Here is a 25,852-nt window from a genome sequence, read left to right as displayed (position 1 = left end):
AGAAAGAGAAACAAAAAACCTAACTTCTAAGAATAAAAACCTGTACAACAAATAGAATTTTAAAAGACAAACCCAGTTTTCCATCTAGTTTATAAAACAAAACTCCGAAAAACAATGTACATAATACTCATTAAGTAATACTTATGCTCAGATGTGAGCTTTATTTCTCTCAACATTTCAGGAAAAGAATTTGATTTGCTAACACATGGTAAATAATTAATATCTTTTACATATAAAGGACATTTACAAATTATCAGAAAGACAGATATCCCCCAATAAAATGTGAAATGAATAGGCAAAACAGTAAGAAATATAAATGACCAATGGGTACATGAAAATAAAATGTTACTCTATTAGTGCTCAAAGAAATGTAAATTAAAATAATGAGTTACAATTTATAATCATATAATTGTCAGACTGAAAAGAATGGCAATCACCAATATTGTAAGGATGTGAGGAAACAGGCATTCTCAAACATTTGGTTCTCTTTCCAGGCTCAATAACTTGGTAATTGATCTTTAGGTATCCATTTACCTACGTACAGTATACTTTTTATAGGATCCAAGTGTATTTTAGAATTCCTTGGATCCCTAAATTTCCAGCATAGCTGTTATTTAATAAACTTTGGGGATGGATTTTTATGGAAAAACCATGGGAGTCTTTAGGAGACCATCCAAATTAACGACAGAAATAGGGCCAGCTGTGGTGACTCATGCATATAATCCTAGCAACTAGGGAGGCTGAGGCAGGAGAACAGCAAGTTTGAGGCCAGCCTCACCAACCTAGTGAGGCCCTAAGCAACTTAGCATGATCCTATCTCAAAAATAAAAAGGGCTGGGAATGTGGCTCAGTAGTTAAGTGCCCTTGAATTCAATCTGTAGCTATTCACCCCCCCCCCAAAAAAAAAAAGGGAAAGTATTTTGTTAAAAAAAAAAATCTTCAGAGTCATAAACTGGATTTTGTATGGAGAATTTATGGCTTTAGTATGTGATTATGGTTTCAGTTGATAAGATTCTCTCCTTAGCATCTTAACATGTTTCCTACCTATTTTACAAGTGTTTGAGTAGAGAAGTTGCTTTATGTTTTTCTCTGTACCCTTCCTAAACAAATGTAATTTTTTTTTCTTAGTGAAAATGATTGTTGGAAGGAGACCCTCAGAGTTATACAAAAGTACATACAAGAGGAAGTGAGGGGAAAGGGAAAAATAATACAAGGGGGACAAATGAATGTCAGTAGAGGGGGCAGAGAGAGAAGAGGGGAGGGGAGGGGAGGGGAGGGGGGATAGTAGAGGATAGGAAAGGCAGCAGAACACAACAGACACTAGTATGGCAATATGTAAATCAATGGATGTGTAACTGATGTGATTCTGCAATCTGTATATGGGGTAAAAATGGGAGCTCATAACCCACTTGAATCAAAGTGTGAAATATGATATATCAAGAACTATGTAATGTTTTGAACAACCAACAATAAAAAATTAAAAAAAAAATAAAACACACACACACACACAAAAAGAAAATGATTGTTGTTTTTGGGATAAACTAAACATGCTTGCAGTGTTAGAGGAGCAGACAGATATTATAGTTGGTCTAGGTCCAGACTAGGTTTTGCTATTTTGTATAGTCTAGGAGCCTTGGGTTAGGACCTTTTCCACATTGCTTTTTCATCTATGAAAGCAGGAACTGCTGTTTCTACCAGTCTCAAAATTGTATGGAGATTAAATGTTTCAATATATACAGTGGTTCACTGAAATGTAAAGTATACATATTAGTATGTTGGTATTACTAGTACTACTTGCACCACCACTACTACTATTACTACTAGAATTTTAGCCATATATTGAATTGATAAGTGTCACATAGTATATATGTACTTCTCTTTGTACATACTTGTCTTAACATTGTTATCCAAGCCCTTCGGTGTTAACCAGGGCTTTTCTAGTTTTTAATCCCTGTGATTTAGCTCTGGTTATAGTGGGATGATTGAATGGGTCACTGCTAATTTAGCACTCTCTAATGTAGATACTTGATTTGAATAAGTCTGTTCTTATATTGTTTGACTACATGTCATTTTCTCAATAAATTATCCAGGTTGTGCTTAACTGGTTGCACTTTGTAAAATTTCCACTTGAGGGTAGTGTTTCATCATGCAGGTGAACAAATTTATCAGTGTATTTCAGTTGATTTTGAAATTTCTTGTGCTTATTTAAAAATAGTCATAAAAAACTGTTAGCTGCATGTCGTAAAGTCTGGAAATTTTTTAACTGATTATTTCCTGTAATTTGAATAATTGCATGGAAATGAATAATTAATAGTCATAATTAGTCTTCGAAGAATCATTACTTTTTCAGCTCTTGAGGGATATTATAAGCCTCTTTATTATTTCATATCTGTAGAACATTCATTTTTATTTTTTAAAAATATTTTTAGTTGTAGATGAGTGTGATACCTTTATTTAATTTTATTTATTTTTTGTGTGGTGCTGAGAATTGAAGCCAGGGCCTTTTACTTGCTAGGCAAGTGCTCTACCATGGAGCCACAACCTCAGCCCCTGTAGAATATTTTATTTAAAATTTTTTTTTATATTTTAGTTTTAGTAAGACCGGTCATTGTATATATCCTATTATATTGTTAGGAAAAAGTATACCCCAGTCTACCTTTTGAAAAATGAATTTCTTAAAAAAAAAAAAAAAAGAATGAAAACACATTTGCCCTAGCTGGTTTTTAAGAGTGGCCTGGCATTGACTTTCTATCATCCCTTTTCCTTCTTAACTACCCAATCCTACTTTGAAACCTTGTTTCAATTTTTTAAAAAGTAAATTTTTCTAAAGAAAAAGATTGTGTTTTCAATTGTATTGAAAGATTTAAAATTCTAATGTGTACCATCACATCATTTATTAGTTGGTTATTTTTTATGGCTGTATTTCTTAAAATCTATGGATTACTCCCCCCCCCCAATTTATTGTGCAGATTCTTTCTTTCAAGTATTTTTCTTGAATTCTGCTTTTTCCAAGTTATTTGGCATTGATTATTTGATATTCATTAATTTTTTTTGTGTTACTTCGTATACTTTGCCTTGGATTATTATATAGATTACCTTTGTTATTCATCTCTGTTATTTAGTTATGTTGGCCCTGTTATTTAGTTATTGACCTTGGTACATACTTTGTAATATATTAGTGTATAATCTGTGTTGCTGTTGTGGTCATATACTTCAATTTTAGTAAATTAGAAACTCTTTGTGGGCAAGCATTGTTCTTACAGATTTGTGTGTTCCTCTAGATTATTTTGAAAATAGTAAATGTGCAATTATTTTAATAACTATATTATTGAATGTAGGAAAATGTCATGTGATATGGTCAGTTGTTAAATATATAAAGATGGAATCATGATATAAATTCGTGACTGAACATGTGTTAGTTCTGTATGTAATTTTTGACCTCTTTTAACAATTTTTTTTTTTAAGTGGTACAGGAGATTGAAACCAGGGCCTCACATATGCTAGAAAAATGTTTTACTACTGACATCCCTTTTCTTTTCTTTCTTTCCTTCCTTCCTTCCTTCTTCCTTTCTTTCTATATATTATTTATATATGACAGTGAAATTCATTACAATTCTTATTACACAAATAGAGCACATTTTTTCATATCTCTGGTTGTATACAAAGTATATTCACACCAATTTGTGTCTTTATACATGTGCTTTGGATAATAATGTCCATCACATTCCACCATCATTAATAACCCCATGCAGCTCCTCCCTTCCTCTCTAACCTCTCTGCCCTATCTAGAGTTTGTCTATTCCTCCCATGCTTCCTCTCCTATCCCAATATGAGTCAGCCTCCTTATATCAAAGAAAACATTTGTTTTTTTGGGATTGGCTAACTTAGAATTATCTTCTCTAACTCCATCCATTTACCTGCAAATGCCATGATTTTGTTCTCTTTTATTTTTGAGTAATATTCCATTGTGTATATATGCCACATTTTTTTTTATCCATTCATCTATTGAAGGGCATCCAGGTTGGTTCCACAGTTTATCTATTGTGAATTGTGCTGCTAATTTTTTATTTTGAGACAGGGTCTTGCTAAATTGCTCAGGCTGGTTCAAACTTGCAATCTTCATGCCTTATCCACTTGAGTACCTGAGATTATAGGCTTGTGCCACCAAGCCTGGCAACAGTTTGTGTTTTTTTCATTCTAGAACATGATAGTATATTTTATGAAAATTTAAAAAATTTACAAGTGTTTAATAGTTTAAACCATGCTAGTAGTTTAAAACCATGCTTTTTTTTTAATCACCATTCATGTAAACAAAGATTTTCTTGACCCGAAGATTTTTCACATTGTATGTTTAATCTCTTCATTTTGTTGTAGTAAGAACACTTAATATGAGATCTACCCTTTTAACTGATGTTTGTTTACAAAATAACAAGCGCTGTGTTGTATAGCAGATCTCTAGAACTTATTCATCTTGCATAATTGAAACTTTGTGCTCATTAGTTAGCAACTACTTCCATTTCCAACCTCTCCCTAGTTCCTGGAAACCACCATTCTGTGCTATTCAAGATGTTCCATGTAAGTGGAATCATTCAGTATTTGTCCTTCTCTAACTGTTCTTTTCACTTAGCATAATGCGTTTGTGATTTATCCCTTTTATTTATTCATCTATCCTTGGACATTTAGATTGTTTCTATACCTGATTATTGTGAATAATGCTGCATTGAACATGAAATGCTCATGTCTTTTTGATATTTGAAGAGAATTTCCCTTCACTTTCATTCTGATTTCATTTTTTTCTGGATGCATAACCTCAAGTGGAATTGCTGTATCATTGGTAGTTTTAATTTTTTTCATTTTTTATTAGCACATATTAGTTATACATTATTAGTAGGATTCTGTGTGATATTTCCATACATTCATACAGCATTGTGTTGATTCATATCCCACTACCCTTCTTCCACCCTGTCCCATTCCTTCCTGTCCCTAGTAATCACTGTTGTTTCAGTATAACTTCAATTTTTCCCCCCAGGTACTACTATATTGTCTTTGGCGTATTGAATCATGAAGTGATTTTCACGTTTTTTCTTTTAACTGAAGAGTTGAGCCACTCTTTTTTTTTTTTTCTTCCCAAGAGGACAGCCTTGTAAAGTTAAAAATTTCATGTAACGAACTTGTGTTCTAAGTGTTTTTGCTGGTTCTTTGTGTCTGTTCAGAAACAAAGAGGCATGTCCTGAAAATGCTTATGGTGTTTTTAGCAAGTCGGGGAAAGGAAAGGAAAAACTTGGGCATGTCATTGAGGAAATAGACTAGTAATTTGAATTTCATTTCTAACCTATGTTTTGAAGCTCTAGAAATTAAATTAATTGGTATTTGTTTTTTGCACTGCAGTGAATGATTTAGGAGGGGACTTCAAGGGAGTTGGTAAAGGCTCCTTAGCTGCTGATAAAGTTGTTGAAGAAATAAAAAGGAAAGGTGGAAAAGCTGTGGCCAACTATGGTATGTATTTAAGATAACTGTATTATTTCTTTTGTTTTCCTTTGGTTGATGCATTTGCTTACATTAATAATCTTTGAGAAAATATCTTAGCATTTCTATGTAATTATGAAGTTAGATTTTTATCTAAGTCTGTCACAGTTCTTATGCTACATAATACATAATATGTGAGAATTTAAAAAACTTTTGATTTAAATTATTTCACATGATTATACTCATTTTTCTGTTTAATCATTTTATTAAGGAGCACATGATACATAATTAATAAATTATAGATACAGTTTGTTTGTATTCTCAAAAGATCTGTTTTTGGTGGGGTTCTTTTATTTTGTCTCTTTTTGGAACTGGAGGTTGAACCCAGGGCTTTGTGAAAGCAAGGTAGACTCTTTGCCATTGAGCTACATCCCAGCCCCAAAGATCTATTTTTAATGGCTGGGGTTGTGGCTTAGTGGTAGAGTGCTTGCTTTACATGTGTGAGGCACTGGATTTGATTTTCAGCACCGCATATAAATAAATGAATAAAATAAAGGAATATGAACAACTAAAAAATATTTAAAAAAAAGATCTGTTTTAGCAGGGCATGGTGGCACATGTCTGTAATCTCAGCTACTCAGGATACTGAGGCAGGGGGATTGAGAGTTCAGGACCAGTCTGAGCAATTTAGTGAGAATCTGTCTCAAAATAAAATAGAAAGAGCTGAGATATAGCTCACTGATAGAGCACTTGCCTAGCATGCACAATGCCCTGAGCTTGATGCCCAGTACAGCAAGGGGAAAAAAAAGACGAAAGAAATAGAGAGATCTGTTTCATTAAAAGGTCTTATATATATATCTATAGAATGATCTTAAGAGTATTTTTTAAAATATTTTTTTCATTGTAGATGAATACTATATCTTTGTTTATTAATTTATTTTTATGTGGTGCTGAGAATTAAACTCAGTGCCTCACATGTGCCACGCAAGCACTCTACCACTGAGCTATAGCCCCAGCCCGATCTGAGTCTTTTTAAAAATCTTTTAAAAAGATTCTTATAAATATAGTATAAGAAGTGAAATGACACCTGTTTCTGTATTAGCTTCTATGTTCCATTTCTGCACAAGTTGTCAATGCTATATGTAACTTTCTTATCTTAGTAAAACTGTAAGAATCCAATTAGGTGTTAAATGAAGTCATGGGCAGAGGTTGGGTGGAACAGTAAATGCAACCTTTACATTTGATGTGTTCATCCTAAATCCTAATACTGGGGATTGAACCACGCATGGCCTCATGCATGCTAGGTAAGTTCTCTACCACTGAGCTATATCCCCAGTCCTTTTTTTTGTATTTTGAGTCATGGTCTCATTAAAGACGTCCTTGCTGAAGATACTCTTGCCTCAAACTCTGTAGCTGTTATTATAGGCATGCACCACTTTACTTTTTTTAAAATATATATTTTAGTTGTAGATGACATGATAACATTTATTTATTTATTTGTTTATGTGTTGCTAAGGATAGAACCCAGTGCCTCACACGTTAGGCAAATGCTCTACCACTGAGCCCCAACCCTAGCCTGCTTTTTTTTTGAATGTTAAGAATTTTAATTGATTCATCACAAAAGCATTGAGCAAATGTAATAATGTTAATAAAATTCTTTAAATATTTAAAAGAATTTTTAAAAAATCAGTGCAGAAAATAGCATTAAAATTGTTTGGCATAATTACACACATTTTAATCTTTCACATTCTCTTTTTTTTAATACCTTTATTTTGTTTACTTATTTTTATGTGGTGCTGAGGATTGAACCCAGTGCCTCGCAGGTGCTCTGCAACTGTGCTACAATTCCCCACCCCCCAACAGTTTCACATTCGTTTTGGAATTCTAGTTTTAAAATTTGTAACCATGTTAACATATAGGCAAATAAAAAAGATTGCAGTTGAACAGATTTTATATAGAGTCACACAGATTGGAAAACTATTTCCTCAAAATCTTATGGTCAGGGCTGGGGTTGTGGCTCAGAGGTAGAGTGTGCATCTTGCATGCATGAGGCACTGGGTCCTATCCTCAGCACCACATAAAGTAAAATAAAGACATTGTGTCCACCTGTAACTAAAAAAATAAATATTTTTTAAAAATCTTATGGTCAGCAGTTCAATGATTTTTAAGTCAAAATCTGAATAATTTTTAGCTTTTCAGTTTTAAGAATTATCCCAGAGGTGGGTGAGTTAGTGCATACCTGTAATTCCAGTAGTTTAGGAGGCTGAGGCAGGAGGATCGCAAGTTCGAAGCTCTAGCCTCAGCAATTTATTGAGGCCCTAAGCAATTCAGTGAGACCTTATTTCTAAATAAAATACAGAAAAGGATTTGAGATGTTGCTCAGTGGTTGAGTGCCCCTAAGGTCAATCTCCGGTACCAAAAAAAAAAAAAAAAAAAAATTCTAGGAAAATGTTTGCACATTTAAGTGTATGGTATTTACATAACATTGTTTGCCAGCTTAGATATATTTACTAACCTTGGTCCTTGGTTACATTTTATGTAACCAAAAATACCATCTGGGGCTGGGGTTGTGGCTCAGTAGTAGAGCATTTGCCTAGCATGTGGAAGGCACTGTGTTTGATTCTCAGCACTGCATATAAATAAATTAATTAAATAAAGGTCTATCAGTAACTTAAAAAAATACCCCATATAATCCAACTAGGCCTCCATTTTATTGATGACTTCAATTACCAGGAATAAGTTCCCTAAAGTTAAGTAGCAGTACCTGTATTTTCTTTCTTCCTTCCTTCCTTTCTTTTTTTCTCTCTTTTTTTTCTTTCTTCCCAGTCTCCCTCCTTCCTTCCTTCCACAAGGGATTGAACTCAGGGGTGCTCAACCACTGACACACATGCCCAGAGCTTTTTTATTTTGAGACAGGGTCTTGCTAAGTTGCTTAGGGCCTCACTAAATTGCTAAGGCTGGCCTCAGGCTTGCATTCCTCCTGCCTCAGCCTCCTGAGTTGCTGATATTACAGGTGTACGTCACCATGCCTGGCAGTATAGGTTTACTTTTAAAAGCTAATGGTTTAAAACCTATATAGCACAAGAGTTAAAATCAAGAATCAACAAATGGGACGAATTCAAACTAAAAAGTTTTTTTCTCAGCAAGAGAAATAATATGTGAGGTAAATAGGGAGCCTACATCCTGGGAACAAATTTTTACCCCTCACACTTCAGATAGAGCTATAATCTCTAGAGTATACAAAGAACTCAAAAAGTTAAAACAACAAAAATTAAATAACCCAATGAATAAATGGGCCAAGGACCTGAACAGACACTTCTCAGAGGAGAATATACAATCAATCAACAAATACACAAAAAAATGCTCATCATCTCTAGCAATAAGAGAAATGTAAATTAAAACTACTCTAAGATACCATCTTACTTCAGTAAGAATGGCAGCCATTATGAAGTCAAACAACAACAAGTGCTGGTGAGGATGTGGGGAAAAAGGTACACTCGTACATTGCTGGTAGGACTGCAAATTGGTGCAGCCAATTTGGAAAGCAGTATGGAGATTCCTTAGAAAGCTGGGAATGGAACCACCATTTGACCCAGCTATTCCTCTTCTCAGACTATAGCCAAAGGACCTAAAAAGAGCATACTACAGGGACACAGCAACATCAATGTTTATAGCAGCACAATTCACAATAGCTAGACTGTAGAACCAACCTAGATGCTCTTCAATAGATGAATGGATAAAAAAAAAAAATGTGGCATATATACACAATGGAATATTATGCAGCACTAAAAAATAACAAGATCATGGCATTTGCAGGAAAATGGATGGCATTAGAGCAGATTATGCTAAATGAAGTTAGCCAATCCCTAAAAAACAAATGCCGAATGTCTTCTCTGATATAAGGAGAGCAACTAAGAACAGAGTAGGGAGGAAGAGCATGAGAAGAAGATTACCACTAAATAGGGAAAAGAGGTGGGAGGGAATGGGAGAGAGAAGGGGAATTGCACGGAAGATGGAAGGAGACCCTCATCATTATACAAAATACATGTATGATGATGTGAGGAAAAAAAAAGAAATGTGTCACATTAGATTGGGTAGAGAGAGTTGATGGGAGGGGAGGAGAGGGGAAGGGGGTATAGGAAGGGCAGCAGAATAAAATAGACACTAGTATTGCTGTATGTATATAGTTGACTGCATGACCAATGTGATTCTGCAACCTGTACACTTGGAAAAATGAAAAATTATACCCCATTTGATTCAAATGTATGATATGTCAAGATCATTGTATTGTCATGAGCAACTAATAGAAAAAAAAAAAAAAGCTAATGGTTACTGACCTGAAAACTAGATTGTTTTCATGGGCCAGAAATAAAATTACATAGACGTCATTTCGAAATTTTCGGGGAGAGGAAATAGGATGTGGTTTGAATGTTTGAGGGAATAAGACATTTTACTATTTTCTTTGCACATTGGAGATCTAGCAACAATGTTTTCAATTTTATTTCATTTGTGTACTTTTGTGTGGTGCTAAGAATTGAACCCAGTGCCTCACACATGCTAGGCAAATGCTCTGCCACTAGTTACAGTGCCAGCCCAATGTTTTCAATTTTAAAACTCTGTATTTTTGAAAACCCATTTTTTAACTATGAAAATTCCAGACTCCCCACTTTACCAATTTTGATATGCTGTCTATATCAGTTAGGGTTCAGTCAGAAAAACAGAAGCCTCTCAAAGTTTTCCAAGTATGTAGAGCTTTAATACAGGGAACCAGAAGCTGGCACAGCCATTAGAAGAGCTGTGCAAATGAGTGTCAGGGAGGCTGCCAATGACCAGGTTAGTCTGAACGTGGATATGCAGTTAGTCTTACATCTGTACCCTGCACCAAGATTGCCTGTGTTTGTAACATTGTACTGTGCTATCTCCTAGGTGAATATAGATCGAACATCACAATTATGGGGATTTTTACCCTTACCTGGGGCTGATTAGTGGAAGATAACAAAGCCTCGAGATTTTGTTGAGCTTTGCTTTTTCTGTTTAGTATTGTATACAAATAGTAGATTTGACCAGATGCAGTGGTACACTCCGTAATCACATCGGCTCCGGAGGCTGAGATAGGATTGTGGGTACAAAGCCAGCCTCAGCAACAAGGAGGTGCCAAGCAGCTCAGTGAGACCCTGTCTCTAAATAAAATAGAAAATAGGGCAAGTGCCCCTGAGTTCAATCCTGTTACCAAAAAATAAAATTAAAAAAAATAATTAAATAAAAATAGTACATTTAATTTCCATATAACACTAAATATGTTTTTTCAAATTAAAAAGGCACCTCTTTCTCCTCCAAATACTCATTTGTATCCTTGAAGGGAAATGCCACTGTAGTTATTTAAAATTAAACATAAATTAAGTAAAATTAAACATTAAATTTGTCACACTAGCCATATTTTGAACCCTTGGTAGCTCCATGTTGAGTGGTTTCCACATTTGGACATTGTGGGAATAGGACATTGCCATCCTCACAGAAAGCACTGATCAATAGGTTGGTGCTGCTTTAAGAGTATTTGTCAAAGATTTCTTAATAATCTTCCTCATCACTCCTTTTCTTATAGGTTAAATAATTATTTAGGGGCCAAATATCCTTTATAATATTAGAGGATCAGTGTTTCAGTATGTTATGTGCTTGCAATAGAAATGTATTTTTCTTGAAAATGAGTTCTATTGGGTGAATGGGATAAGTCATTGTGAAGGAGATTGCTGAAGTTTTGTATTAATTTCTCTTTCCCTCAGATTCTGTGGAAGCAGGAGAGAAGGTTGTGAAGACAGCACTGGATGCGTTTGGAAGAATAGGTGATGTTTCTTTTCATCTGTGGTCCTGATGGAGCACCTTCTACCTCTCTAATAAAATATTTTTGAATTTTCTATTAAACAAATCTCTTTCTTGAAGATATTCTTAGATTTGTTTTCTATGTTGATTATTTTATTTAACTCACCTTATTTCGTAAAGGACTGAGGTGGCAGTTTTATGAATATATGTTTATTGTTTTTGAACCTTAAGTGCTTATAAAAATTTGTACATTTTCTCAGTGCCCTTTTTGTAATAATTCAGTTAAGTCTTAATTATGTTTATAAGAAAAATAAGTCAGTATTTTGTCAATAAAGGACCCTTCAGATTCTTTTGAAGAATTATAACGATTTGGATAAAAATGATCTGACATCTTGTAAATTAATTAAGATGATTGTATGAAGTAAAAAAAAAATTCATTTTTTAAAGAAGCATTTCAAATATAGTGGTTAGGCCATATTTCCCTAGATAATCTTCCTGGTTTAGTTCTACATATTTTTACTGAAAGTTTAAAGAATTACTATGAAGAAAAATTACTGCAGATAGCCCAATATGTTTATAATCTGAAAAAGATTACTTTTTGTAAATTGAATGTGTGCCCTCCCTTTTTGTTAGATCTAGCATATTTATTTTCGAATTATATTAGGTTGAACTCAAAAGCCATTTTCAGATACCTCTGATAGAGACACAAAGTTGTGAAGTTGAAGTCATAGGGTAAAAATAGCTATAAGATGGTGGTTGAATATTAAAAAATAATTGTTTTCTCTATATAGTGAGAATACAAATATGTATCAAAATAGGACATCAGTTTCTAACTTTAATGATTTCTCTTTGAGTTTTGGACTTTTCAGTGGCAGTGACAGTGAAAAGTCTTTTTTTTTTAATACCTTTAATTTTATTTATTTGTTTGTTTTTATGTGGTGCTAAGAATTGGGCCCAGTGCCTCACACGTGTTAGGCAAGTGCTCTACCACTGAGCTACAACCCCAGCCTGAAAAGTCTTTTAAACTTAAAATTTCAAGTGATTTTGAAGTTAAGTGCAGGGTGGCTGTGGTTCTGGAGTCTTAGAATCCAAGAGTTGTGCAATAGCTTATTCTTTAAATAAGCCGATAGAATTTTGGTAGAAGATGGAGGTGGAAAAATTTAAATTTATAAGTTTGAAAGGAAGGCACTGATGTTATATGATACTTGTGCTTTTGTGAATTAGTTTTTTTTCCTGTAAGCATAAATTTTTGTTTTGATAGTATTCTTTGTCTATTATATTTAACTCTTCTATGTAATTTTGTAAGAAGTATGAGTTGTAAGCAAATACAAATGAATATGCTTGCTTTTGTAGTTGTGACTTGGATCTTTTTATATTTATTGTAGATGTCGTGGTCAACAATGCTGGGTGAGTACTTCTTTTTTCATTTTTAGTAAAGTGCATGCAGTTGTTTATATAAGTGTATACTTCCCTGCCCTTTCTTACCTTATATAATATCAATATTTTAGAATTCTGAGGGACCGTTCTTTCAGTAGAATAAGTGATGAAGACTGGGGTAAGTTGTTTTAAATATGTTTCTCTAGAATATACCTATCCATTTTCCTTTTTGATATTTGATACATATATGGAAAAGGAAAACCCTTTCTCATATAAACTACATAAAAAAAGATGCATAGTTGGAAATAGCATTTTTAAAAACATTTTATAAATTTTAAATAATGTTAAATAATTTGGCAGAAGTTATCTGAAGGATTTCTTTTCTGTTTATTTCCCATTTTTCTCCCTAAGAGATGGTTAGTATTTTCTAGCAGCACTAACGCTTTCTGATAGTCTTTGTCCTTTTATCTAGCTGTGATTCTTTCAAGAGCAGAGCAGGATGTGGAAGAGAGTCTAGGGTACTAAAAATTAAAATGATGGTGATCTTTGAATAGGGTGGACAAAAAGTTTCGAGTTTAGTTAATGAACCAATCACAGTGATGATTGTTTTTTTCTTTGTTCTTACTTTCATTGGCCATCAGAACTAAAACAAACAGTGGTGGCTGAAAAAGTGGCAGTCTTGGCAACTGAGATGAGATAATTGTATCATTGTTTATAGCACATGCTTCTGTCCCCAGAAATCCTTTTGGGAAAAGCAAAACGTGGACAGTGATAGAGCACTTGCCTAGTATATACAGGCCTTAGGTTGATACCCAGCACCATTAAAAAAAAAATTCTTCTGACTTAGAATTAAGAGAAGAGGAGCTTTTAATTTTGTCTTTCTTTAAACAGCTGGGATAAGAAAGAAGTTGAGGAAAGATAAGGTTTACTGGCAAAGGGGGCTTATGTTAGTAATTTTCTTAGAGCTATAATGAATGAAGTGTTTCCTTCTCCTATTCTGTCCTTCTACAGTCATCACTCTTACCTTCTTCTAATGTACACATGAAAATATTTGTTGAAGTCATAAATTGAAACAAAAATAAGTAAGAATGGTTAAAAAACTTGACAATTAAAAGAATACATTAAATCTAGAGTGGCCTATCAATAACATTTCCTAAGTATTCTGTTGATTAGATTGAAATCTCTGCAAACACGTGGGTCTCTTTCTCTCCTTTCTGTCTCTGCCTCTCACTCTCTGTCCCCCTTACTCATTATTAAACTTTGGTAAAAAATATGGATATAGTGAGTATTTTGTAATTATTAATGATCTGTGTGCTTTATGATTATTTTTTTGATGTTGATGTTAAGTGCTAATTATGTATCTAAAATTCTTGGGTATAATAGCAAATTTTTATGTAAGATAGACCTTAATTAAAGCTGGCATTGCATTTAGATATGTATAGGGATTGAAATAATTTTATAAATTATAGGGAAAGTGGTTGTAAGAGTGGGTGTGAACCATTGATTGGTAGTGTAATTGAGCCAGAAGCAAAAATGGTTAACCAGAGAGGGGTGTGATAATAGCTGATTATGAATGCTTAGATATAAAGTGAGTATCTTTAATTAAATAAACCGTTGATTTTGAGACATGTATCTAATTTTTGACAAATTACATAAAAATAATTTCTTATTTTAGATATAATCCAGAGAGTTCATTTGCGGGGCTCATTTCAAGTCACCCGGGCAGCATGGGATCATATGAAGAAACAGAAATATGGAAGGTAGAATTTTATACAGCTATCAAGGAGGTTGAAGATGTTTGTGTGTGTGTGTGTGTGTGTGTGTATTTGTGTACAAAGAAAGATTATATAAAATGTTATGAAATATGTGTAGGCTTTTAAAATGTAGTTTTGGCACATTCACATTAAATTGGTGTTTTTTAATAGACATAGATTAGCTGAGCTGGCTGGCTTTGTATTTTTTTTCTCACCTCTTTTCATTATTAATAATTTTCCTCTTATTTGGCATTTTAGAAATTAGTATGAACGTTGAGGATTCAGTTTTTCTAAATAAAATGTCTTTTTGTGTGTTCAGTGACCAACTTGGGGAAAGATGAGTGGCTATTTCCTGCTAACTGATATTGGTCAGATCTGACTTAGTCTTCATAAACTGTTTAGGAACTGTAGGATTTTCCTTGTTTGGTCCTATATGTGTAACTAAGAATGTGGTGGTGGCCAGGTATGGTGGGACACGCCTGTAATCCAAGTGGCTCAGGAGGCCAAGACAGGAGGATCGTTGAGTTCAAAGCTAGCCTTAGTCATGTTGAAGCACCAAGCAACTCAGTGAGATCCTATCTCTAAATAAAATACAAAATAGGGACTGGGGACGTGGCTCAGTGGTCCAGAGCTCCTGAGTTCAATCCCTCATAGCCATCCTACCCCTCCCCCCACCCTGCCAAAAAAAGAATGTGGTGGTGGTAGTGCACTTAACTCAGTGTATGCTATTGCACTCTAGTGTCGGGGTCATCCCTATTAGAGTTGCAGCATATCTTCTAAAAACAAATTATTTGTGATGCCTGTTCTTACTGAAGATTTCTAGTTTATCATGATCCTTGGCAGTTTCTGAAAATAAATGATATGATTTATTTTATTTGGACTAAGTAGAATGAGGTTGAGTCAGATTTTAAGAGGGCATCGTATATTGGGGCATTTGATATTATCCAGAAGGGAAGAGAGGCAATGTGGTAAGGATGGAAGAATTAGAAATGCTTGATGTAATATTTCTTGCTAAAATATTTTTAAAATATTTATTTAGTTTTTTAGTTGTAGTTGGACACAACTATTTTTATGTGGTGCTGAGGATCGAACCCAGGGCATTGCACATGCTAGGTGATTGCTCTACCACTGAGCTACAACCCTAGTCCTCTTGCTAAAATTTTAATTTTAACTTACATGTTGCTAGTTTATATTTATAAATCTTATTGTTTTCAATATATAACAAATATCTATTATTATACTTAATTTCATTTGGCTCTGACTAGGGATTCTTCTCAAATAGTTACATCTTATTGTTGAATTTTGAGAGATTACTTTTATATCAGTATTTTTTAAGATATGAATCATGACTGTGAGAAGTTAATCACCCAAGAGTTGCTTTTGACAGTTGCAATCGTACCAAAATAAGGTTAGAGTTGTAAATTATCAAAACAGAAAAGAGAATGTTGAGAGACTGATTTTCCTTTTAGGATCATTATGACTTCATCAGCTTCAGGAATATATGGCAACTTTGGCCAGGCAAATTATAGTGCTGCAAAGTTGGGTATTCTGGGCCTTGCAAATACTCTTGCAATTGAAGGCAGGAAAAACAACATTCACTGTAACACTATTGCCCCTAACGCTGGATCACGGATGACTCAGACTGTTATGCCTGAAGGTAAGTTGTGGTTTTATTGCTATTACAAATGTGTGTGTGTGGGGGAAAAACAGTATTTAATTTTCTTAATACTCAAAAAAATTATTTTCTTTCCAATTTCTTTTTTTTAAAATATTTATTTTTTTAGTTGTACACAATACCTTTATTTTGTTTATGTATTTTTATGTGGTGCTGAATATTGAACCCAGGGCCTTGCACTTGCTAGGCGAGTGCTCTACCGCTGAGCCACAACCTCATCCCTTTCTTTCCAATTTCAAAAGCATTTTGTGTAATTGTTGTTCAGTGTTGAAAGTTAAAAAAAAAAAAAAAAAAAAAAAAACACCACACACACAAAGGAAAAAATAAAAAATGACTTGAATTTTAACATACTGAAGTAAACTTTCATCCTTTTTCTCTGCATAGATAGATACAAATGCATTTTTATAGAATGGGATAATAAATTCTTAACCCTTTTTAATGATTATAGAGAAATATAGAAAAATAATGTACTTTTTTTTTCTTTCCCCCAGTACTGGGGATTGAACTCAGGTGACTTTATAGCAGAGCTATATCCCTAGTCCTTTTTATTTTTTGGCACAAGGTCTTGCTAAGTTGCTAAGTCTGGCCTCAGATTTGTGATCTTCTGCCTCAGCCTCCTGAGTTGCTGTGATTACAGGTGTGCACCATTGTATCAGGCTAATACTTTATTTTTTAAAGCAGTTTTTGCTTTATAGAATTTTAGGCAGGTAGTACAGAAAGTTCTCATATATTTCTTCTATCCAGTTTTCCTCTCTGTTTACTATCTTGCATCAGTGTGGTAGGTATATGTGTTGTTACAGTCATTGAACCAGTATTGATTCATTATTATTAACTGAAGTTTATAGTGTGAAATGGGAATACTTTTGTGTTGCATAGCAGTATATTCTGTAATGTTGCATGTCTTCCATTATAGAATAGTTTCACTACTCAAAAAGTTTCGTGTACTTCATTTATTAATTTCTCCCCTTTTCTTTTTAATGCCTGGAGAAGATTCAAACTCATTCCTTTTATAATTCATTAATACTTCATGGTACAGATGTACCCCAATTTGTTTATTCATTCATTTATTGAGGGACATTTTGGTTGCTTCTAATTTTTTGACAATTATGAAGTAAAGTTGCTATAAACATTTGTGTGCAGATTTTTATGTGAACGTGTTTTCTACTCATTTGAATAAATACCAAGAAGTGTGACTGCTAAATGGTTGGTCAGACTGGGTTTAGCTTTGTAAGAAACCAGCCAAACAACTGGTAAAGCAATGAATTAGAGGTCTTGTTCTATGTCCGTGGCAGCATTTTTTTTTTTTTTTATTGTCAGTTTTTTGGATTTTAGTCTAATAGGTGTGAAATTCTCTCTCTCATTGTTTGAATTTGAAACTTCGTAGTGACATATGGTGCTTGGTATTTTCTTCTACATTATTTTTTTAAAATTCATTTATCTTTGGTGAATTATCTATTCAGATAATTTAAATTGAGGTTTTTGTTTGTTTGTTCATTTGTTTGAGTTTCAAGGGTTGTTTGTATATTTTGGAAACAAGTTCTTTATCAGATAGGAGTTTTGCAAATTTTTCTTTTCCAGGGAAGTGAGTTGTCTTGTCTTTACTGATCTTTTAATATTCTTTACTTTTTAAGTATAATTTATTGGATATAAAATTCTAGGTTGATGGCTTTTTTCCCAACACTTTGAATATTTCGTTTCATGTTCCTCTTGGTTATGTAGTTTCTGGAGAAGGTCCAAGGTAATTCTTACCCTTGTTCTTTTTTTTTTTTTAGTCGTTGATGGACCTTTATTTTATTTATTTGTATGTGGTTCTGAGAATTGAACCTAGTGCCTCACACATGCTAGGCAAGTGCTCTAACACTGAGCCACAACCCCAGCCCTTACCGTTGTTCTTTTTTAGGTAAGGTTTTTTTCTCCCTCTTGCTTTTTCCATGGTTTTCTTCTTGTTTTTTTTTTTTTTTTCTATCTGAATATAATATGCTTGGTTGGAGATTTTTAGTATTTTTACTGCTTGGTGTTCTTTGAGCTTCTAGACCTATGATTTGATATCTCTCATTAATTTGGGAAAAGTTTGGCCATCCTTGCTTCAAGAATTTCTTCTGCTTCCTTCTTTTCCCCTTCACCTTCTCAAATTCCCATTGAACATATTATATCTTTTGTGATTGCCCACAGTTCTTAAATATTCTTTTTCATTTTTTTGTTGTTGTTGTAGTTCTTTTTTCTCTTTGCCTTTTAGTTTGGGAAACTTCTATTGCCTTGTCTTTAAGCTCATTGATTTTTCATTTCTGTTATAGTCATCTTGATTTCTAACATTTTCTTTTGATTTTTTGATGGAGTTTCCCCTCTCTCTGCTTACAGTACCTGTTCTTGTATGTTGTCTGTTTTTTCCCTTGGTGCCCTTAGCCCATTAATCATAGTTAAATTCCCAGTCTTATAATTTCCATGTCTCTGCCATATTTTAATTTGGTTCTCTTGTTTGCTTTATCTCTTGAGCCTATACTTTTTCTTTCTTTTTAGCATGACTTGCAATTTCTTGTTGAAAGTTGAACATGATGTATTAGGTGATAAAAATTGAGGTAAATAAACCCTTAGTATGAGGAATTACATTTATCTCATTAGGAGTTAGGCCATGTTTACTACTCGCTTTAGCAGTTGGTATCAGAGACTTCAGTTTTTTATCTGCTTTAGTTTTTGTGTTCCCTGTTATTTTGGGTTTGCCTGGGAACTCTTTGTTAAATAGAAATTGTGTCTTTGAACTCTCTGAGTTATAATTAAAACCCTGTTAATGTGGCTATGTTGCATTGGGAAGGGGAAGTGTTCTGTATATTAATGATATAATGTTAAATTAGAACCCTGTTAATGTGGCTATGTTGCATTGGGAAGGGGAAGTGTTCTGTATATTAATGATTAACTCTTCAGTTTTTTTAGTGGGTCATCATCCTGGGTCAGGACCTTCAGAAGAATTTCTTAGTGTTATTTTTCTTTCTTTCCCTTATTTGAGATAAGCAAGCTAGAGGGGCTCTAATTGTGTAATTGGTCTTCCCTTAGGTCAGATAAGGCTCTGGTAAAGGAATTTCTCTTCAGGACAAACCTGTGTCAAATAGAACATAGACATATTTCAAAATGGTTAGTTTCTCCTTGCTCATGTACAGAATGTGAGAGGATTTTTCTCTGATCTTCACTGTGAGAATTTGGTGGAGCTTTTGGAAATAAAATTGACCAAAATGTTAGAGATCTATTAATGTAGAGCCTCCCTAAGATCAAGCATGTTCACATTTAGCCTCTAGGATTTTGTCAGTTACCATTAAGTATTCTTATAGAATCTAGAGGCTTCTATTCCTGATAAGCCATGATTCTCTGAATTTGCCTATTTTTTCAGTTTTTCAGATGGTGGTTTGCCATGTGACTTAGTTCTCTGGTGGAGTTAAACAGAGTTGTTCATTTTTAATTTGTTCAGCTTTTTTCTTGGTTTGAAGATGGAGATGATTGATGACTTCCAAGTTTTACATGTTCAATTGGAGAATGGAAGTTTAATTATTATTTTTCCCATTTATTATGTCATGAACATTTTATTTAGTAAAATTATATAGGATTTTTTTAATGGTTGCTTTATATTTTACCCTATTCATATTCCATAATTTAAAAAGTACTTTTTGTGGTTATATGTGTCTTGTTAAAAAAAGAATTTTTTTTTTTTTACTGTGCAACTATTCATCATACATACAAATAAGGAAGAGAATTGAGAACTATAAAGCTTTAGTGAGGGTGTGGTTCAGTGATAGAGCTCTTGTATAGCATGAGTTCAATTACTAGTACTGCCACAAAGAAACAAAAACAAAAACCCAAAGCAAAACAAAACCCCCCAAATCCCCAAACAGAAAACTACGTACCCATCACCCAGCTTCAACAAATCATGAACAGTGAAATAGCCAATTTTGTTGTATTTATTTTGTTGCCTCTCCTTTTTTTCTGTAATATTTTAAAGCAATTTCTAGATATTATATTTCACCAAATAGGCACTTGGAAATGAATCTGTAATAGATAGAGCAATTGTAACCATAGTGCCTTTATTGCATCAAACAAAATAATTTAACATCACCTAATACCAAATTCATTATTAAAAAAAATTCTGGAGGGACAGGAAGATGGCGGTGAGGGGAGTGCATTGCCCCTGTGTGCCGCGTCACTGTGTGGGAGTAGGACGAGTCAGGACGGCTAAAGGCTATCTTGTTAGGAATTTCCAGCAATAGTGGGGTGCTCTGGAACCTGGAGGAAGGAATTCCATCGCACGAGGATCGGCTACGGGGACTCAAACGCGAGAGATTTGTCGCACGGAGGGTAACACTGCTTATTCAGCAAATCGCCCCGCGGCTAGAGTCTGCAGCGCGCGCTGAGAAACGAGGAGATAGCGACGCAGGGTTACAGCGCTGCAGTTTCTGCCAGCCGTGCAATCACCGTACTCAGTGCTGAATTCTGGGTTCTAGACAGGGGAAGGAAGCAGTCCAATTCGGTTCTCCACACCGGTCAGACCACAGAGGAGGCCAGCGGCCACCATCTTGGAGAGCTGACGTCACCATCCCTGTTTTCTTTCGACTGACATTCAGCCATAGAGCAGGTAATTTCAGGCTGCCATTCGCCTTCGGCTTGCAGACAGATTACTCAGGCTCAGTGCTAAATAACCCACGGAAACTGCTTCTTGGAGCCTGCTCTTATCAGAGCATACACTGAGCACGGAGCGGCCGAGTTCCGGCTCCCGGAACTGCTCTGGCCCAGGGCTAAGGAGCCCGCGGAAACTGCTTCTCGGTCCGGGTCCTGCTGAGTACTGTGGAGGTAAATACCAACCGAGCCTTCGTGGGCAGCGGCAACAGGACTGAGACGGGGCCTGTGAGGGCCGGTCAGGACTCACCCGTTGCTTTGGTTACTCGGCAAAGGGAACGAAATGCTGCCATTTGCATAGGATACCAACATGGCAGATCTGATGTCATCAGAAAGCGGCGGAGGAGAGAACTTCATCAATACCAGCGGCGACAGAAACAGTTGGTCTCCTGGTAGGGAGGGTGAGTCACAGACACCCGAGTCTCTCTCGCTTTGTCGTCAAGCCAGAGGGGAGGGGCCAGGCCGCCGCCCGGAGCAGGCCCAGCGGCTCGCCGGCGTGGTGGTCGCGTGACGCCAATTGGAGAGGGGGCGGAGTGGAGCCGCCACCCGCGCCCGCAAGGTGGGCAGACCTGCGACCCAGTGGTACACGGGCGTGGTAGGAGGGGCAGGGCAGAGCCGCCGCCCACGCCTGCAAGGTAAGCAGACCTGCGACAGACTGGCGGGTCAGGCCCAGCGGCCTGCCAGCGTGGTACACACGTCACCCCAACTGGAGTAGGGGCAGAGCAGAGCCTTCGCCCGTGCCCGGATCAGGCCCCGCCGGTGTGGTGGTCACGTGACCCCAATTGGAGTGGGGGTGGAGTGGAACCGCCACCCGTGCCCGCAGGGTGGGCAGACCTGCGACCAACCTGCAGATTAGGCCCAGTGTTCCGCGGGCGTGGTAGGAGGGGCAGGGCAGAGCCGCCGCCCGCACCTGCAAGGTAGGCAGACCTGCGACAGACCGGCGGATCAGGCCCAGCGGCCTGCCGGTGTGCTACACACGTCACCCCAATTGGAGTAGGGTCAGAGCAGAGTCGCCGCCCGTGCCAGGAACGGGCCCAGCGACCTGCCGGCGTGGTAGTCACGACACCCCAATTGGAGTAGGGGCAGAGCAGAGCCGCCACCCGTGCCCGAAAGGTGGGCAGACCTGCGACCGACCAGCGGGACAGGCCCAGTGGCCTGCCGGTGCGACAGACATGTCACCCCATTTGGAGTAGGGGCAGAGCAGAGCCGCCGCCCGTGCCCGCAAGGTAGGCAGACCTGCGACTGACCGGTGGAACAGGCCCAGCCGCCGGCCGGGGTGGTAGGCACGTCACCCCAATTGGAGTAGGAGCAGAACAGAGCCTTCGCCCGCGCCCGGAACAGGCCCAGCGGTCCGCGGGTGTGGTAGACAAGTCACACCAATTGGAGGGGGCGCAGAGCAGAGCCGCCGCCCGCGCCTGCAGGGTAGGCAGACCTGCAACCGACCGGTGGATCAGGCCCGGTGGCCTGCCGGCGTGGTACACTCGTCACCCCAATTGGAGTAGGGGCAGAGCAGATGACATGATTGTATACCTAGCAGACCCAAAAGGGTCTACAAAGAAACTATTAGAGCTAATAAATGAATTCAGCAAAGTGGCAGGCTATAAAATCAACACGCATAAATCAAAGGCATTCCTGTATATCAGCGACAAATCCTCTGAAATGGAAATGAGGACAACCACTCCATTCACAATATCTTCAAAAAAAAAATAAAATACTTGGGAATCAACCTAACAAAAGAGGTGAAAGACTTATACAATGAAAACTACAGAACCCTAAAGAGAGAAATAGAAGAAGATCTTAGAAGATGGAAAAATATACCTTGTTCATGGATAGGCAGAACTAACATCATCAAAATGGCGATATTACCAAAAGTTCTCTATAGGTTTAATGCGATGCCAATCAAAATCCCAACAGCATTTCTTGTAGAAATAGAGAAAGCAATCATGAAATTCATATGGAAAAATAAAAGACCCAGAATAGCAAAAACAATGCTAAGCAGGAAGTGTGAATCAGGCGGTATAGCGATACCAGACTTCAAACTATACTACAGAGCAATAGTAACAAAAACAGCATGGTACTGGTACCAAAACAAGCGGGTGGACCAATGGTACAGAATAGAGGACACAGAAACCAATCCACAAAACTACAACTACCTTATATTTGATAAAGGGGCTAAAAGCATGCAATGGAGGAAGGATAGCATCTTCAACAAATGGTGCTGGGAAAACTGGAAATCCATATGCAACAAAATGAAACTGAATCCCTTTCTCTCGCCATGCACAAAAGTGAATTCAAAATGGATCAAGGAGCTTGATATCAAATCAGAGACACGCCGTCTGATAGAAGAAAAAGTTGGCTACGATCTACATACTGTGGGGTCGGGCTCCAAATTCCTCAATAGGACACCCATAGCACAAAAGTTAATAACTAGAATCAACAAATGGGACTTACTCAAACTAAAAAGTTTTTTCTCAGCAAAAGAAACAATAAGAGAGGTAAATAGGGAGCCTACATCCTGGGAACAAATCTTAACTCCTCACACTTCAGATAGAGCCCTAATATCCAGAGTATACAAAGAACTCCAAAAATTAGACAATAAGATAACAAACAACCCAATCAACAAATGGGCCAAGGACCTGAACAGACACTTCTCAGAGGAGGACATACAATCAATCAACAAGTACATGAAAAAATGCTCACCATCTCTAGCAGTCAGAGAAATGCAAATCAAAACCACCCTAAGATACCATCTCACTCCAGTAAGATTGGCAGCCATTATGAAGTCAAACAACAACAAGTGCTGGCGAGGATGTGGGGAAAAGGGTACACTTGTACATTGCTGGTGGGACTGCAAATTGGTGCAGCCAATTTGGAAAGCAGTATGGAGATTTCTTGGAAAGCTGGGAATGGAACCACCATTTGACCCAGCTATTCCCCTTCTCGGTCTATTCCCTAAAGACCTAAAAAGAGCATGCTACAGGGACACTGCTACATTGATGTTCATAGCAGCTCAATTCACAATAGCAAGACTGTGGAACCAACCTAGATGCCCTTCAATAGACGAGTGGATAAAAAAATGTGGCATTTATACACAATGGAGTATTACTCTGCATTAAAAAATGACAAAATCATAGAATTTGCAGGGAAATGGATGGCATTAGAGCAGATTATGCTAAGTGAAGCTAGCCAATCCCTAAAAAACAAATGCCAAATGTCTTCTTTGATATAAGAAGAGTAACTAAGAACAGAGTAGGGACGAAGAGCAGGAGAAGAAGATTAACATTAAACAGGGATGAGAGGTGGGAGGGAAAGGGAGAGAGAAGGGAAATTGCATGGAAATGGAAGGAGACCCTCAGGGTTATACAAAAGTACATACAAGAGGAAGTGAGGGGAAAGGGAAAAATAATACAAGGGGGAGAAATGAATGACAGTAGAGGGGGTAGAGAGAAATGAGGGGAGGGGAGGGGAGGGGAGGGGGGATAGTAGAGGATAGGAAAGGCAGCAGAACACAACAGACACTAGTATGGCAATATGTAAATCAATGGATGTGTAACTGATGTGATTCTGCAATCTGTATATGGGGTAAAAATGGGAGTTCATAACCCACTTGAATCAAAGTGTGAAATATGATATATCAAGAAATTTGTAATGTTTTGAACAACCAACAATAAAAAATTTAAAAAAATTCTGGTTTTATAAAAAGATACATTTTAATTTTTTTGTTTATTTTTTAAAATTTATATATGACAACGGAATGCATTACAATTCTTATTACATATATATATGTATATATATATATATAGAGAGAGAGAGAGAGAGAGCACAGTTTTTCGTATTTCTGGTTGTATACAAAGTATATTCATACCAATTTGTGTCATACATGTGCTTTGGATAATAATGACCATCACATTCCACCATCATTTCTAATCCCATACCCTCTCCCATCCTCTCCAATCCCTCTGCCCTATCTAGAGTTCGTGTATTCATCCCGTGCTCCCTCTCCCTATTCCAGAGAAAACATTCGGCATTTGTTTTTTTTTTTTTTGGATTGGCTAACTTCACTTAGCATTAAAAAGATACATTTTTAGAGTTGATATATTTCACTAAAGGTCTTAAGAATGTCAGTAGGTATTTAACATACAATAGTTCATTTTCTTCTTTTTTAAAATCTATTTATTTGTTGAAGAAAATAGTTCTTTTGTTCTATAGACGGTTTCTCATTCTCGATTTGAATAGCCTTGATACTTTAGTGCAAAGTCAATTGACCACATATGTGTGTCTTCTTGGATACTCCATTGTGTTCCAGTGATCTATATGCCTGTCCTTTTTCCAATATCATGTTTTGAATACTGTAGTTTTCATATTATTCTCAGAATCAGGTAGTGTGAATCTCTTTTTCATATTTTTTTGAAAATATGAAATTAAAAAATGTATGCTTGGAAGCCTGTTTATTTAGTTAGTTATTTAATAAGTAGAATATTTGATTATTGGAGAAATGTTTATGATATTTAGTATTCCTGGGCTTTACATATTTCTGAAAAGAAAATCTCCATAATAATTTAAAAGAAGCTTTTGTGAAATGGTATGAAACAGTTGATAAGTGGAATTATTTTAAAATTAGTTACTTCATGGGACACAAGTATTTTTACGTACCATTTACTTTTTGCATTTATACTAACATTCGTTTTAGAACTTTGGATTTCTTTTTCTGAATCATTAGGTAGCTTTTCAATACAATGTATTTTATTTTTTGCATTTTTAAAATTAATTTATTTGTTCTAGTTACAAATGACAGCAGAATGCATTTTGATTCATAGTACACAAATGGAGCACAGTTTTTCATGTCTCTGGTTGCATACAAAGTAGGTCATACCATTTGCATCATCATATATGTACCTAGGGTAATGATGTCCATCTCATTCCACCATCTTTCCTATTCCCAAGCTGCCTCCCTATCCCCTCCCTCCCCTTTGCTCTATCCAAAAATTCCTCCATTCTTCCCATGCTGTCCCCCCTCCCCATTGTGGATCAGCACCCACTTATCAGAGAAAACATTTGGCCTTTGATTTTTTGGGATTGGCTAACTTCACTTAGCATTATAGTCTCC

General features: G+C 36.3%; 1 protein-coding gene across 3 annotated transcripts in view; it reads left to right on the top strand.

Annotated features, from left to right (window-relative positions):
* LOC124090527 (peroxisomal multifunctional enzyme type 2) overlaps window positions 1–25,852 on the top strand; it is a gene marked incomplete at its 3' end in the record, with an annotated part of 72,512 nt that overhangs the window by 33,175 nt on the left and 13,485 nt on the right. For all 3 annotated transcript variants that reach the window (XM_046441156.2, XM_046441158.2, XM_046441159.2), the window contains 6 exon segments: window positions 5,389–5,496; window positions 11,247–11,306; window positions 12,669–12,690; window positions 12,792–12,838; window positions 14,336–14,420; window positions 15,884–16,071. In XM_046441156.2, coding sequence (XP_046297112.1) covers window positions 5,389–5,496; window positions 11,247–11,306; window positions 12,669–12,690; window positions 12,792–12,838; window positions 14,336–14,420; window positions 15,884–16,071 — 510 coding nt within the window.

Source organism: Marmota monax, unplaced genomic scaffold (genome assembly GCF_021218885.2).
Source record: "Marmota monax isolate L192 unplaced genomic scaffold, Marmota_monax_Labrador192_F-V1.1 WCK01_AAM20220418_F8-fsc01167, whole genome shotgun sequence".
Taxonomy (NCBI): Eukaryota; Metazoa; Chordata; class Mammalia; order Rodentia; family Sciuridae; genus Marmota; species Marmota monax.
Note: the sequence above shows the minus strand (reverse complement) of the source record. Positions and strands in the feature narration are given on the sequence as shown.